At 46.7% G+C, this 15,569-nt stretch overlaps 1 protein-coding gene across 9 annotated transcripts in view; it reads left to right on the top strand.

Annotated features, from left to right (window-relative positions):
• Nucleotides 1-15,569, top strand: part of DENND2A (DENN domain containing 2A) — a 125,781-nt gene that overhangs the window by 76,424 nt on the left and 33,788 nt on the right. For all 9 annotated transcript variants that reach the window (XR_013415646.1, XM_077997553.1, XM_077997555.1 and 6 more), the window contains 3 exons: nucleotides 4,466-4,575; nucleotides 6,120-6,189; nucleotides 9,036-9,113. Coding sequence is in view for 8 of the 9 variants with exons in the window: in XM_077997553.1 (XP_077853679.1) it covers nucleotides 4,466-4,575; nucleotides 6,120-6,189; nucleotides 9,036-9,113 (258 nt within the window). In the remaining variant the exon portion in view is untranslated. The remainder of the gene's footprint in view (nucleotides 1-4,465; nucleotides 4,576-6,119; nucleotides 6,190-9,035; nucleotides 9,114-15,569) is intronic.

Raw genomic sequence — 15,569 nt, 5'->3', positions numbered from 1 at the left:
TCTCTAGAAAGGACCTTTTCCTCCTCCTCTCTCTTCTCTTTTTAAACTTTTTTTGTGGGTTTTATCCCTCACTTCTGTCCAGTCACCTGAATCAAGGCACAGTCCCTATTTGCATGCTAATGTTCCATTAAAATGTTTCCTATCCCGTATTTATCTTTGACAGTTCAAGGAGACTGGGCAGTTTTCCAGCCATCTGTGATTGGTTGTATTTGTGGGAGATTTCTGTGTGCAGCTGCCTATAACTGTGCTCCTGTGCATATACGAGCCTGTGTGCGTATACGCTGATAACTCATAGGTTGACGACGTGTGCATAGGCACATGTGTGCCTGTATTTGTGTGTGTCCTATGTGTGATCTGGGGTGGGTGCATGCAATTAGCGAGTGTGCTGTTGAAAAGGGCTGGAACTTGTTTCCCCACAAGGTCTGCTCTTCAGTCCTGAATGCTGTTTCTTTTGTGGAGAAACTCCTTTGGTATTCTTCCTTCCTTTAGTATTCTTGGCTGGTCCTTTCTTTGGTGTTCTTTATAATTTAAGTCATTCACTCTGTGGTAATTAATGACTCCTTCCTATAATTACACCCCGCTGGTATTTGCTTCTTTGCATGACTGTGCAAGGACAGTCAAAATTACTGTTTAGGGGACAGTCTGAGTTTGTGAATTACCAACTCAAAGACTGTTCCTGGGCCAGTTGGGTTCATCTGTGTCGTTGTGGATGGAAGAAAGAACTGTTATATAGAAAATAAATAGTGGCTATTTATTCTGAAGGAGAACAACTAAAGGACAACTAAGTCTTTAAATAGTGACTGTGTTTTATGGATTGATTGCTGTCTCAACCACTAGTATTAGTGGCACCCCATGGCTTCAATTAAATTTGGTCTAGCCTGAGGGGAATCATACTGGAAGCCGGTTTTGTTGTTGTTTGTTTGTTTGTTTTGAGATGGAGTCTCGCTCTGTCGCCCAGGCTGGAGTGCAGTGGCCGGATCTTAGCTCACTGCAAGCTCCGCCTCCCGGGTTCACGCCTTTCTCCTGCCTCAGCCTCCGGAGTAGCTGGGACTATAGGCGCCCGCCATCAAGCCCAGCTAATTTTTTTGTATTTTTTAGTAGAGACGGGGTTTCACCGTGTTAGCCAGAATGGTCTCGATCTCCTGACCTTGTGATCTGCCCACCTCAGCCTCCCAAAGTGCTGGGATTACAGGCGTGAGCCACCGCACCTGGCCAGGAAGCAGTTTTTAAAGTTGAAAACAATCAGCCTGGTGCTCTCTGCCTTTGGATACTCTTCTTCAGAGCCCTCCTCTCCCTGACACTTGGTGACTTTGGGAAGGCTTGTTGACCGTCAGGAGCGGTGAACAGGACTACTAGCCTGCCGACTTCAGAAACTGTCTGCAAGGGTGTTTTAAAGTAGAGCTCGATCCCAGCACTTTGGGAGGCCGAGACGGGCGGATCACGAGGTCAGGAGATCGAGACCATCCTGGCTAACACGGTGAAACCCCATCTCTACTAAAAAATACAAAAAAAAACTAGCCGGGCGAGGTGGCGGGTGCCTGTAGTCCCAGCTACTCGGGAGGCTGAGGCAGGAGAATGGCGTGAACCCAGGAGGCGGAGCTTGCAGTGAGCCAAGATCTGGCCATTGCACTCCAGCCTGGGTGACACAGCAAGACTCTGTCTCAAAAAATAAATAAATAAATAAATAAATAAATAAATAAATAAATAAATAAAGTAGAGCTCGGGCCAGGCGCGGTGGCTCACGCCTGTAATCCCAACACTTTGGGAGGCCGAGGCAGGTGGATCACTTGAGGTCAGGAGTTCGAGACTGGCCTGGCCAACATCGTGAAGCCCCGTCTCTATTAAAAATACAAAAATTAGTCGGACATGGTGGCAGGCACCTGTAATACCAGCTACTTGGGAGGCTGAGGTAGGAGAATCACTTGAACCCAGGAGGTGGAGGTTGCAGTGAGCCGAGATTACAGCATTGCACTCCAGCCTGGGTGACAGAGCAAGACTCCATCTCAAAATAATGAATGAATGAATGAATGAATGAATGAATGAATGAATGAATGAATAAAGTGGAGCTTACTAGCAAGCTATTGGAAACAAAGAAATTGATGCAAATTATTACAGAAACAATTTAGGTTAGGGCCAAACACCGTGACTCACGCCTGTAATCCCAACACTCTGGGAGACCAAGGCAGGCAGATCACTTGAGGCCAGGAGTTCAAGATCAGCCTGGCCAACATGGTGAAACCCTGTTTCTACTGAAAATACAAAAAAAAAAAAAAAAAAAAAAAAGCTAGGTGTGGTGGTACATGCTTGTAATCCCAGCTACTCAAGAGGCTGAGGCAGGAGAATCACTTGAACCCATGAGGTAGAGGTTGCAGTGAGCCAAGATCACACCACTGCACTCCAGCCTGGGTGACAGAGTGAGACTCTGTCTCAAAAAAAAAAAAAAAAAAATGAAAGGAAGGAAGGAAGGAAGGAAGTTAGCCGTTATATTTAGGTTAGACACTATCAATTCCTAACCTCAGATATTCAGATATGTGATATTTCAAATTACTGAAGATAACCTTAGCATGATGCATTTTTCTTTAAATTTTTATAAAGGAAATTTAACAAGTATAAACCTATAAACAATAGCAACAAAGCCTACAATTCTCCTCACATGAAAAAGTACCTGTTTATAAGCAAATATGAATAATAATGAGATAAATAATTAGAAATTATTATTTTGTGTTTCCCAAATTGTATCTGGGGTGCTTTTTAAAAGCACAGATTGCTGGCTAGATGTGATGGTATGCACTTGTAAGTCCCGCTATTCAGGATGCTGAAGCAGGAGGATTGCTTGAGCCCAGGAGTTCAAGTCCAGCCTGGGCAAGATAGCAAAATTCTGGCTCTAAAAAATATATATTTATACATAGAGAGACCAAAAAATCACAAATTTCTGTTCATAAGCAAAACAAACAAACTCACGACTTTAAATATAATCTCTAAATCAGACTTCATTAATTCATCCTGTCCCTTTTTTTTTTCTTTTTTTTTTTTTTGAAATGGAGTCTTGCTCTGTCGCCCAGGCTGGAGTGCAGTGGTATGATCTCGGCTCACTGCAAGCTCCGCCTCCCAGGTTCACGCCATTCTCCTGCCTCAGCCTCCCGAGTGCTGGGACTACAGGCGCCCACCACCACGCCCAGCTGATTTTTTTTTTTTTTTGTATTTTTAGTAAGGACAGGGTTTCACCATGTTAGCCAGAATGGTCTCGATCTCCTGACCTCGTGATCTGCCCACCTTGGCCTCCCAAAGTACTGGGATTACAGGCGTGAGCCACCGTGCCCAGCTCTTTTTCTTTTTTCTTAGACAGCATCTTGCTCTGTTGCCCAGGCTGGGGTGCAGTGGTGTGATCTCAGCTCGCTGCAACCTCCGCCTCCTGGGTTCAAACAGTTCTCATGCCTCAGCCTCCCAAGCAGCTGAGAGTACAGGTGTCTGCCACCAAACGTGGCTAATTTTTTTGTATTTTTAGTACAGATGGGGTCTTGCCGTGTTGGCCAGGCTGGTCTCAAACTCCTGACCCCAGGTGATTCACCGGCCTCAGCCTCCCAAAGTGCTGGGATTACAGGTGTGAGCCACCACGTCCGGCCCTTGTTCTTTTTTTTTTTTTTTTTTTTTCATAGACATGGGACCTCGCTATGTTGTCCCAGCTGGTTTTGAACTCCTGGCCTCAAGTGATCCTCCTGCCTTGGCCTCCCAAAGTGCTCATCCTGTTCTTTAACAAGATAACATTCATCCAGTCTTTGATATGTCAGATACTGTATGATGTGCTAGAATCTCATAGAGAGAGAGAGAAAAAAAAAGATTAGATCATTTTTCTTCCAAGTTCGAACATTAACTCATGTGACCGGGACACATCACATCACACCTCAGGGCTTATTTCCTTCTTGCTGAAATAAGAATGTCAGGCTGGATGGCGTCACGCTTCCTTCTAGTTCCAACACTCAAAGACTGTCTGAAATTAGTTGAATTTCCCAGCATAATATGGTTTTACTGAATGTATTCACTGAGAGTGTTGTAAGTCTTTGCCTGGAGTGAGAAGGGACTGCTTTGCCTGGGCCCAGAGATAGAAAGGCCTGATTGAAGGCTCTGCCCTCCAGTTTCCTGAGCATCCTATTTGGAAAAGACCCCTGGCAGTGTTTTTTTATTCATTGAAATAGTTACATTCTAGAATGTCAAGCGGAGAAGCATAGATAACGTTTCTCTCAAGCATACTGTTTTTTCCTCCCGACTTCTCCCAGAGGTGTAGAGTTGGAACTGCCCTGGGGGGAAGAACGCCCCAGCAGACTGAGCTGCAAGCCCTTCCCAAGGGAAGAGGTTAAGGCGGCAGTCACAAATGTGGAGAGGTGGGAGAGGCCATCCTTCCATCATCTGCCTCACCCTCCCACGCTGGGGTTTGTTCTCGAACCGTCTCTTACCTTTCTCCCTGCAGTTGGAAAGATCTTTCAAGTTCATGAGAGAGGCTGAGGACCAACTGAAGGCCATTCCCCAGTTCTGTTTCCCTGATGCCAAGGATTGGGTTCCTGTCCAGCAGTTCACCAGGTACGAGCTGGCTTCTCCCCTTCCCAGCCCCAAAGACTAAGGTGGGACTTAGAGTTGGGGTTACGGGTGGCAGACCCCGTGAGTCATTCCCACCGTTACGCAATCCTGATGGGCCCTGGCCTAGAGCTTTCCCCAAGGGGTGTTTTATAGCTTCCCTGAAGGTGAGAGTCACCTGCCCAGCATGCAGACCTCCCAGGCCTCCCACTCAATCTGGGGATGTTTGTTTCAGAAGCCTCCCAGAAGGTAATTCTTAGCCTGGGAAAAGTTAGGGCAACATTGCCCTTCCCCGTTCTCATCCTGAAACATCTCTTCAGTCTCCTATCCAGCTGTTTCTTGGATTGGGATCCGCTTACATTTCTGCTTCATCTTGTGTTATTAGACACCAGTGTTTTTATTATCAGATGTTTCAGCATTTGGCCAAACTCAGTAGGCTGCGGGTCCTGTCTTTAAGGGGTACTGCGTTCCTTGAGGGTGGCTCAGCAGTCTTTAAGGACCGTCCAAGCCTTGGGGCTGCTCTGTACAGACCATGACCTGAGAGAGCTGCCCCGGGGCAATTCCAAGAGGGGCACAGAACCGTCCCACTCTTCCGCTGCTCTCTCACCGAGTCACATCCCCAAATGAGCAGATGTCACTGCACTCACACATGCTCGGCTCCCTAAGGACAGCACCCCAGGCGCTTCCCTCTCTTCAGCCTCCAGAGTCAATGACAGTTGTGTTTTGTAAAGTGGGGCAGCCCAGGTGATTGAATGCTGGGAGAGCCCTGAGCTAGGCATGGTGGCGAGCGCCTGTAATCCCAGCTACTCGGGGAAGCTGGGGCAGGAGAATCGCTTGAACCTGGGAGGCGGAGGTTGTGGTGAGCCGAGATCACACCACTGCACCCCAGCCTGGGCAACCGAGTAAGACTCTGCCTCGGAAAAAAAAAAAAAAAAGGAAAAAAAAAAAAAGAAAAAATGATGGGAGAGCCCTGGATGGAAACAAAGTACCACATTTCCTCTCAGGCCACAGCAACACTTTAGTTCTCAGTCTCACTGACTTTTTTTTCTTTTTTTTTTTTTTTTTTTGAGATGCAGTCTTGCTTCTTCCTCCAAGCTGGAGTATAATGGCATGATCTTGGCTGACTGCTACCTCCGCCTCCTGGGTTCAAGCAGTTCTCTTGCCTCAGCCTCCCCAGTAGCTGAGAGTACAGACATGTGCCACCATGCCTGGCTAACTTTTGTATTTTTAGTAGAGACGGGGTTTCACCCTGTTGGCCAGGTGGGTCTCGAACTCCTGACCTCAAGTGATCCACCCACCTCGGCCTCCCAAAGTGCTGGGATTACAGGCATGAGCCACCATGCCCAGCCCAGTCTCACTGACATTTACTTTGAAGCTATGGGTGACCCGTGTCTCAGCATGGACAGGGACAGGTGGGACGGGGAGTGGCCTTTCCTACGGCCTCCTGCAGTGCGTCCCCTGGCTGCTCACTGCCACCCCTTGCTGCAGAGTGATGAAGTGTCTTTGGTTTTGTTTTGCTTTGTGATGTGTTTGTGTTTTCCCACCCACAGTGAAACATTCTCATTTGTCTTAACTGGAGAAGATGGGAGCAGAAGGTTCGGTTACTGCCGAAGACTGCTGGTGAGTACAGTCTGCTTTCAGCCTGCAAGAGCCTCGTGGACAGCCAGGTCTGACTTCCTGGTCCCATGAGACTGAGATTTCCCAATGGGCCACAGGAGGAGAAGGAGCAGGGGGAGTGGCAGGTGAATCAGGACAGTTAATACCACAGAAAAAAGCTCGCACGGTGGCTCATGCCTATAATCTCAGCACTTTGGGGGGATGAGGGGGACAGATCACTTGAGACCAGGAGTTCAAGACCAGCCTGGGTAACAAATGAGGCCCCAGCTCTATTTTTAAAATGTATACTAAAAAATTAAAAATTAAAAAACAGGAATTGAGGGTGCTCACCTGAGTCTTCTTGGTAGGTGGCAATGTCCATTTCCATCAGAAAGAAAATACTTTTATTTCATTTTGAGACGGGGTCTCACTCTGCTGCCTGGGCTGGAGTGCAAGTGGATCATGTTTCACTGTAGCCTCGACCTCCCCAGCTTAGGTGATCCTCCTGCCTCGGCCTCCCAAGTAGCTGGGACCACAGGCATGTACCACCACACATGGCTAATTTTTAAATTATTTGTAGAGACAGGATCTTGCTATGTTGCCCAGGCTGGTCTCGAACTCTTGGGCTCAAGCAATCTTCCCACTTTGGCCTCCCAGTGTGCTGGGATTACAGGCATGAACCACTGCAACTGGACAAAAATACTTTCTCCATTATTTTTCCTGCCAAATAAAAGACCTTTCTCTCTTTAAGCAAAATATTTTTTTCTAATAAAATGTGCCAAACAGACCCTGATCACTTAGAGAGAACATTCAGAATGGTTGCTAAGGACAGAAGACTCAAATAATTCAAGAATGTCCCCTTCAGAAGAATCACCTTTAAAAGTCAGGAACTGGGCCGGGCGCGGTGGCTCAAGCCTGTAATCCCAGCACTTTGGGAGGCCGAGACGGGCGGATCACGAGGTCAGGAGATTGAGACCATCCTGGCTAACAGGGTGAAACCCCGTCTCTACTAAAAAAAAAAAAAAAAAAAAAAGGCCGGGCGCGGTGGCTCAAGCCTGTAATCCCAGCACTTTGGGAGGCCGAGGCGGGTGGATCACGAGGTCAGGAGATCAAGACCATCCTGGCTAACATGGTGAAACCCCGTCTCCACTAAAAATACAAAAAACTAGCCGGGCAAGGTGGCGGGCGCCTGTAGTCCCAGCTACTCGGAGGCTGAGGCAGGAGAATGGCGTGAACCCGGGAGGCGGAGCTTGCAGTGAGCTGAGATCGCGCCACTGCACTCCAGCCTGGGTGACAGAACGAGACTCCGTCTCAAAAAAAAAAAAAAAAAAAAAAAAAAGTCAGGAACTTGTTTCAGTGCAATGATCCTGCTAAAGCATTTTAGAATTGTCATTTTGAGGCCCGTTCTTTTGAAAATCTTCAGTAATGGTGAATCTTTTTCCACTGAGAATATACTTGAGTCCCTAAAATAGGCTGAAAAACTTTAGAGTCAAGTATAATGCATGGCACATAGTAGGTGTTCAAGAAACATTTTTTGAATTAATCAGTAAAATGAAAAGCATGGATAATTGAAAAAGTTAAGTGAGATAATAATTTTGTTGATCAAATTACTTTAGGGTTAAAGTATTGAGATTGAGGTCGGGCGCAGGCTCACGCCAATAATCCTAGCACTTTGGGAGGCTGAGGTGGGCAGATTGCGTGAGCTTAGGAGTTCAAGACCAGCTTGGCCAACATGGTGAAGCCCTATCTCTACTAAAAATACAAAAAAATAGCTGGGCATGGCGACACACGCCTGTAATTCCAGCCATTCAGGAGGCTGAGTCACAAGAATCGCTTGAACCCGGGAGGTAGAGGCTGCAGCGAGCCGAGATCGCGTCACTGCACTCCAGTCTGGACAACAGAGCAAGACTCTGTCTCCAGAAATAAATAAATAAAATTTTTGGCCGGGCGCGGTGGCTCACGCCTGTAATCCCAGCACTTTGGGAGGCCGAGGCGGGCGGATCACAAGGTCAGGAGATCGAGACCACGGTGAAACCCCGTCTCTACTAAAAATACAAAAAAAATTAGCCGGGCACGGTTGTGGGCGCCTGTAGTCCCAGCTACTCGGGAGGCTGAGGCAGGAGAATGGCGTGAACCCGGGAGGCGGAGCTTGCAGTGAGCCGAGATCGCGCCACTGCACTCCAGCCTGGGCGACAGAGCGAGACTCCGTCTCAAAAAAAAAATAAATAAAAAATAAAATAAAATAAATAAAATTTTTTTAAGTATTGAGATTGGGCAGGGTGCCGTGGCTCTCCCCTGTAATCCCAGCACTTTGGGAGGCCGAGGTGGGCAGATTACGAGGTCAGGAGTTCGAGACAAGCCTGGCCAATATGGTGAAACCCCTTCTCTACTAAAAGCACAAAAATTAGCGGGGCGTGGTGGTATGCACCTGTAATCTCAGCTACTTGGGAGGCTGAGGCAGGAGAATCACTTGAACCCGGGAGGTGGAGGTTGCAGTGAGCCAACATCGTTCCACTGTACTCCAGCCTGGTGACAGAGTGAGACGCCGTCTCAAAAAAAAAAAAAAAAAGTATTGAGATTGATCTTTTTTTTTTTGGTTTGAAAATTAGCTTAAAACTGAGTTTTCAGAAAGATCTTCAGAAATGATTTCTCACTTGAAATTATCATTATAATAAACATATAGTGATAACAAACAATTGTAACAAACATTATAATAAACACAATGGGATAACAACTTACTTTATTGGGTTTTCCAAAGCTACGATATGTGGAAACATCTGGCACTTGATAGTTTCCCAAAAAACGTGTGGGTTCCTTTCTTCCCTGAGGTTGTCAACACTCATAATTCCCTTGTGTTTCTCTCCAAAAAGCCTGGAGGCAAAGGGAAGCGCCTTCCTGAAGTTTACTGCATTGTGAGCCGCCTCGGATGCTTCAGCCTCTTTTCAAAGGTGAGAACTTGGACCTCAGAGAAAGAGGAAGGGAAGGAACGGGAGGGCTCTAGAGGGGTCCAGGGAATACCCCCATGTCCTGGGCCTTCTCTCGTTTTATTCTCTACCTACTTCCCTTCCCATTTCTTCACTCCTCTCCTCATCACCCCTCTCTTCTCTCACCAGTGGTTCAGGAAATGAGAGTTGATGGGCCTGGTGCGGTGGCGGGGTGGCTCACGCCTGTAATCCCAGCACTTTGGGAGTCTGAGGCGGGCGGATCACTTGAGGTCAGGAGTTCAAGATGAGCCTGACCAGCATGGTGAAAGCCCATCTCTGCTAAAAATACAAAAAAAATTAGCTGGGCATGGTGGTGCCTGCCTGTAGTCCCAGTTATCGGGAGGTTGAGGCAGGAGAATCACTTGAACCTGGGAGGTGGAGGTTGCAGTGAGCCGAGATCATGCCATTGCACTCCAGCCTGGGTGACAGAGCAAGACTCCGTCTCAAAAAAAAAAAAAAGAGTTAAGGAAGGGCCAGGTTCAGAAAGTGTGTGTGGTGCAGGGAGGGTGAGATAATTGCAGTTGAGAAAGGGAGGGGTGGAGGACCCTCCCAGAATACTGCAGGTGTTTTATTTTTCTTCTTCTGAGCATTGCCTTTTGTCATATGAGCTTTGGCGTGAAAAAGGCTACTGTAATAGATGGATAGGTGTGTACCCACGTGTATATGTGTCATGTATGTATAACAGTTTTGTGGAGGGGGGATTAATTATTTTAATAGTGGTCTAAGATTATCAAAATATTCATATAATTTGGTCTTCTTTTCTGGAAAATGAGCCAATATATGAACACATAGGAATTGCCATATTGAATTAGCTCATCTACCCCAGTATTCTGGATTGGTATATAGGAAAGAATTACTATCCTATGTGATGCTGATCTCAAAAACTAGGTATAATCCAACATCATTTCCTATATTAACCAGACATGAGTGTCTAATTCATAATTTTTTTTTCTTTTTTTGAGACAGAGTCTCACTCTGTCACCCAGGCCAGAGTGCGGTGGCGCAATCTCGGCTCGCTGCCACCTACACCTCCCGGGTTCAAGCAATTCTTTTGCCACAGCCTCCTGAGTAGCTGGAATTATAGGCACGTGCCACCACGCCTGGCTAATTTTGTATTTTTAGTAGAGATGGGGTTTCACCATGTTGCTCAGGCTGGTCTCAAACTGACCTCAAGTGATCCACCCACCTTGGCCTCCCAAAGTGCTGGGATTATAGGCGTGAGCCACCGCATCCGACCTAATTGATAAATTTATTTTCAGTCCTTCTTGAGTATATAGATCTGTCTGAGCTTGCTTTTGGGAATTGAAATTTGTGCACCTACGGTCCATGGATGTTAAAGCAGTACTCCCTAAAAGCATTTCTTTTTTGTTTGTTTGTTTTTTTGAGACGGAGTCTCACTCTGTTTTCAGGCTGGAGTGCAGTGGCGCAATCTTGGCTCACTGCAACCTCCACCTCCTAGGTTCAAGCAATTCTCCTGCCTCAGCCTCCCGAGTAGCTGGGACTACAGGCACGTGCCACCACACCCAGCTAATTTTTGTGTTTTTAGTAGAGACGGGGTTTCACCGTGTTAACCAGAATGGTCTCCATCTCCTGACCTCATAATCCACCCGCCTCAGCCTCCCAAAGTGCTGGGATTACAGGCGTGAGCCACTGCGCCCGGCCCCTAAAAGCATTTCTATAAAAAAGCCTTCCTCCTGCCCGCCCTCTCCCTAAATTCAGAGGAAGCCTGAATTATACAGATACAGTGTGATCTCTTCCCATGGTAGAACTTGTACTTCTCTGCAAGTCTGTTTGAAAGAATTAATGTCTGGTCAGGAGGCTGAGACCGGTAGATCACTTGAGCCCAAGAGTTCGAGGCTGTGCTGAGCTGTGATCGCATCACTGCACTCCAGCCTGGGAAAACTAGCGAGACCCTGTCTCTAATTAAAAAACAAAAAACAAAAGAAGGCCAGGTACAGTGTCTCACACCTATAATCCTAGTACTTTGGGCAGCCAAGGCAGGAGGATCGCTTGAGTCCACGAGTTCAAGACCAGACTAGGCAACATGGTGAAACCCTGTCTCTACAAAAAATACAAAAAAATTAGCCAGGCATGGTAGTGTGCACCTGTAGTTCCAGCTACCTGGGAGGCTGAGAGGTGGGAGGATTGCTTGAGCCTAGGAGGCTAGGCTGCAGCGAGCCACGTTCACACCAGTACACTCCAGCATTGGTGATAGAGTGAGACCCTGTCAAGAAAGAAAAGGAAAAAAAAGAAAAAGAAATAAAGAGAAAGATAAAGAGGAAGGGAGGGAGGGAGAGAGGGAGGGAAGGAGGGAGGGAGGGGAGAGGGAGGGGGGAAGGAAGAGGGGGAGGGAAAGGAAGGAAAGAAAGGAAAATGAAAGGAGAAAGGAAAATGAAAGGAAAAAGAAAGAAGGAAAATGAATGCTATCAGTGTAATCTTAGCCAGGGTCTCCCCTCCCCTCCACCAGAAGTGGTCATCATTTTATGTTGGAGTTGGCCATTGGCGAGGTCTAGCGGGCTAGGCATTACTGCTCAGGCCAGTCTTTCATGTGATTTGTTTACATATGAAGTAAGGTTAGAGGTCGTAGCCTTTGTTGTTGTCAGAATGCTTATGAACACTGGAAGTAAAACAGCTCATGTGAGTTAGGCCAGCTTCCAAGTGGAGGCTTTGAAGTTCACATAAGCATCCTTGCTGTCATGGGCAGGGGACGTGAAGCCAGTAAATGTGCTAACATACTTCTGTGATGCAGAGTCCTTGGTTTTCCTGTCTGTTTTCTGACCAGGGATATTTTAGGAGCACAGTGTGATGACTTGCTGAAGACCACACAGCAGATATTCAGGACAGAACCGGAACCAGAGCTTTAGCTAACTGAGCCCAGGAACTTGAGCTATTTCTAGGTGTGGGGCAAGGATGGCCAAAATGGCATATTGTCCTTTAGAACAGAAAGGAGTCATGGAGAAGAAGAAGAAGAGAGCAGCTCTTAGAATCTCTGAAGGAAAGGGTATCAGTGAACAATTGCTCTAGTAATACCATCTAATGAACCACAGAGCCTTCAATATTCAATCGTTTGTTCTCCCAGCTGTGAGGTCAGCTGGGGTTTGGGCTCGGCAAGTATTGTGAAGAGGCTGGGTTGGCTGATTGAGGCTGGCTGGTTGGCTGATCTAGCTGCTCTAGGAGGCTGCAAGTCTGGGCGCAGGCCTGCTCCACGTGTCTCCCATACTCCTAGACAGTGAGATGGCCCACATGTGCTCTTCTCGTGGCAATGGCGGAGGCACAAGAGGGCACACAAAACACAAAGGCAGGCCTCCTAAGGCCTGGACAGAGAACTCGCATGGCAATGCTGCTGCCTCATTCTGCCCAGTATCCCAAAAGCTTTTTTTCTTTTTTTTTTTTTTTGAGATGGAGTCTTGCTCTGTCGCCCAGACTGGAGTGCAGTGGCGCGATCTCGGTTTACTGCAACCTCCGCCTCCCAGGTTCAAGTGATTCTCCTTCCCAGCCTCCTGAGTAGCTGAGATTATAGGCACCTGCCACCACACCCAGCTAATTTTTGTATTTTTAGTAGAGACAGGGTTTCACCATGTTGGCCAGGCTGGTCTTGAACTCCTGACCTCAGGTAACCTGCCTGCCTCGGCCTCCCAAAATGCTAGGATTACAGGCATGAGCCCCTGTGCCCGGCCACAAGCCTTTTTAAATTACTGTCCCCCAAAGCAGCCTTTTTAGATGTGTTTTCCTTAACTGCCTCCCCCAAAATTCTTATTAATTTTTTTCATATTATTGTCTTTTTTTTGTGCTAAAATATATACATAACGAAAAATTTATCATCTTAACCATTTTAACAGTTCACTGGCATTACATCCACATCGTTGTGCAACAATCACCACCATCTATCTCCAGAGCTTTTTCATCTCCCCCAACAGAAACTCTGTACCCATTGAGGCCAAGCGTGGTGGCTCACGCCTGTAATCCCAGCACTCTGGGAGGCTGAGGTGGGGATCACCTAAGGTCATGAGTTCAAGACCAGCCTGACCAACATGGTGAAACCCCATCTCTACTAAAAATACAAAAATTAGCTAGAGCCAGGTGCAGTGGCTCACACCTGTAATCCCAGCACTTTGGGAGACTGAGGCGGGCAGATCACCTGATGCCAGGAGTTCAACACCAGCCTGGCAAACATGGTGAAACCCCGTTTCTACTAAAAATACAAAAATTAGCCAGGGCTGAGGCAGGAGAATCACTTGAACCTGGGAAGCAGAGGTTGCAGTGAACCAAGATCACACCACTGCACTCCAGCCTGGGCAACAACAGCGAAACTCTGGCTCAAAAAAAAAAAAAAAAAAATTAAGTGAATGTGGTGGTGAGCGTCTGTAATCCCAGCTACTCAGGAGGCTGAGGCAGGAGAATCGCTTGAACCTGGGGAGCAGAGGTTGCAGTGAGCCAAGATCACGCCATTGCACTCCAGCCTAGACAACAAGAGCGAGACTCCATCTCAAAAGAAAAAAGAAACTCTGTACTCATTAAACAATAATTTCCCATTCCCCCCACCAACCCCTTACCATCGCCATTCTACTTTCTATTTTTATGAATTTGAGGATTCTAGGAGCATCATAGAGGTAGAACCATGCAATAGCTGTCCTTTTGTGACTGACTTCAATTCACTTAGCATAATATTTTCAGGGTTCACTCATGTTGTAGCATGTATCTGTACTTCATTCCTTTTGTGGCTGAATAATATTCCACTGTACGTATATACAACATTTTATTTATCCATTTGGTATGTACAACATTTTATTTATCCATTTATCCATTGATGGACATTTGGGTGGTTTCCACATTGTGGCCATTGTGAATTATGCTGCTAGGAACACACGTGTACAAATAAACATCTATTCAAGTCCCTGCTTCAATTCTTTTGGGTATACACCCAGAAATAGAGTTGCTGGATCATATGGTAATTCTGTTTAGTTTTTTGAGGAACTGCCATCCTGTCTTTTTAATTTTAATAATACATTTTATTTAACAGAATATGTCCAAAATATTATTTTATTTCAGCATATAATTGACATGAAAAAAATCATTGACATATTTTATATTCTTAATTGTCTATTTTGAGGGCTGGGCACGGCGGCTCACACCTGTAATCCTAGCACTTTGGGAGGACAAGGTGGTTGGATCACCTGAGGTCAGGAGTTCCAGCCTGGCCAACATGGCAAAATTCCATCTCTACTAAAAGTACAAAAATTAGCCGGGTGCGGTGGCACGTGCCTGTAATCCCAGCTACTTGAGAGGCTGAGGCACGAGAATCACTTGAACCCAGGAGGCAGAGGTTGCAGTGAGCCAAGATTGGGCCATTGCACTCCAGCCTGGGCAACAGAGCAAGACTCAATCTCAAAAAATAAAAAAATTTTTAAAAAGTCCGGGCACAGTGACTCATTCTTGTAACTCCAGCACTTTGGAAGGCCGAGATGGGCGGATCACGAGGTCAGGAAATCAAGACCATCCTGGCTAACACGGTGAAACCCTGTCTCTACTAAAAAAATACAAAAAAATTAGCCGGGCATGGTGGCAGGCACCTGTCGTCCCAGATACTCGGGGGGCTGAGGCAGGAGAATGACGTGAACCTGGGACGTGGAGCTTGCAGTGAGCTGAGATTGCGCCACTGCACTCCAGCCTGGGCGACAGAGCGAGACTCTGTCTCAAAAAAAAAAAAAAAAAAATGTGTATTTTGAAATTTAGTTGGTATTTTATACTTTTTTTGGAGGCTGAGGCACAAGAATCACTTGAACCCAGGAGACGGAGGTTGCAGTGAGCCAAGATTGCGCCCTTGCACTCTAGCCTGGGCAACAGAGCAAGACTCAGTCTCAAAAAAAAAAAAAAAAAAAAACAGAAAAGAAAAGAAAGATTGTGTATTTTGAAATTCAGTTGGTATTTTACACTTTTTATTTTAGATGGTTTGCTCTTGTTGCCCAGGCTGGAGTGCAATGGCGTGGTGTCGGCCCAATGCAACCTCTGCCTACTGGATTCAAGCAATTCTCCTGCTTCAGCCTCCTAAGTAGCTAGGAGTACAGGCACCTGCCACCACGCCCAGCTAATTTTGTAGTTTTAGTAGAGACAGGGTTTCACCATGTGGGCCAGGCTGGTCTCGAACTCCGAACCTCAGGTGATCCGCCCACCTTGGCCTCCCAAAGTGTTGGGATTACAGGTGGGAGCCACCATGCCCAGCTGGTATTTTACACTTAACAGTACATCTGGGCCGGGCGCAATGGCTCACACCTGTAATCCCAGCACTGGGAGGCCAACATGGGCAGATCACCTGAGGTCGGGAGTTTGAGACAGCCTGAACAACATGGAGAAACCCCATCTCTACTAAAACTACAAAATTAGCCAGGCGTGGTGGTGCACGCCTGTAATCCCAGCTACTCA

The sequence above is a fragment of the Macaca mulatta genome, chromosome 3 (assembly GCF_049350105.2).
Source record: "Macaca mulatta isolate MMU2019108-1 chromosome 3, T2T-MMU8v2.0, whole genome shotgun sequence".
In the NCBI taxonomy this organism is placed as follows: Eukaryota; Metazoa; Chordata; class Mammalia; order Primates; family Cercopithecidae; genus Macaca; species Macaca mulatta.
The sequence above is the reverse complement of the archived record's forward strand: the minus strand, read 5'-3'. Positions and strand labels throughout refer to the sequence as shown.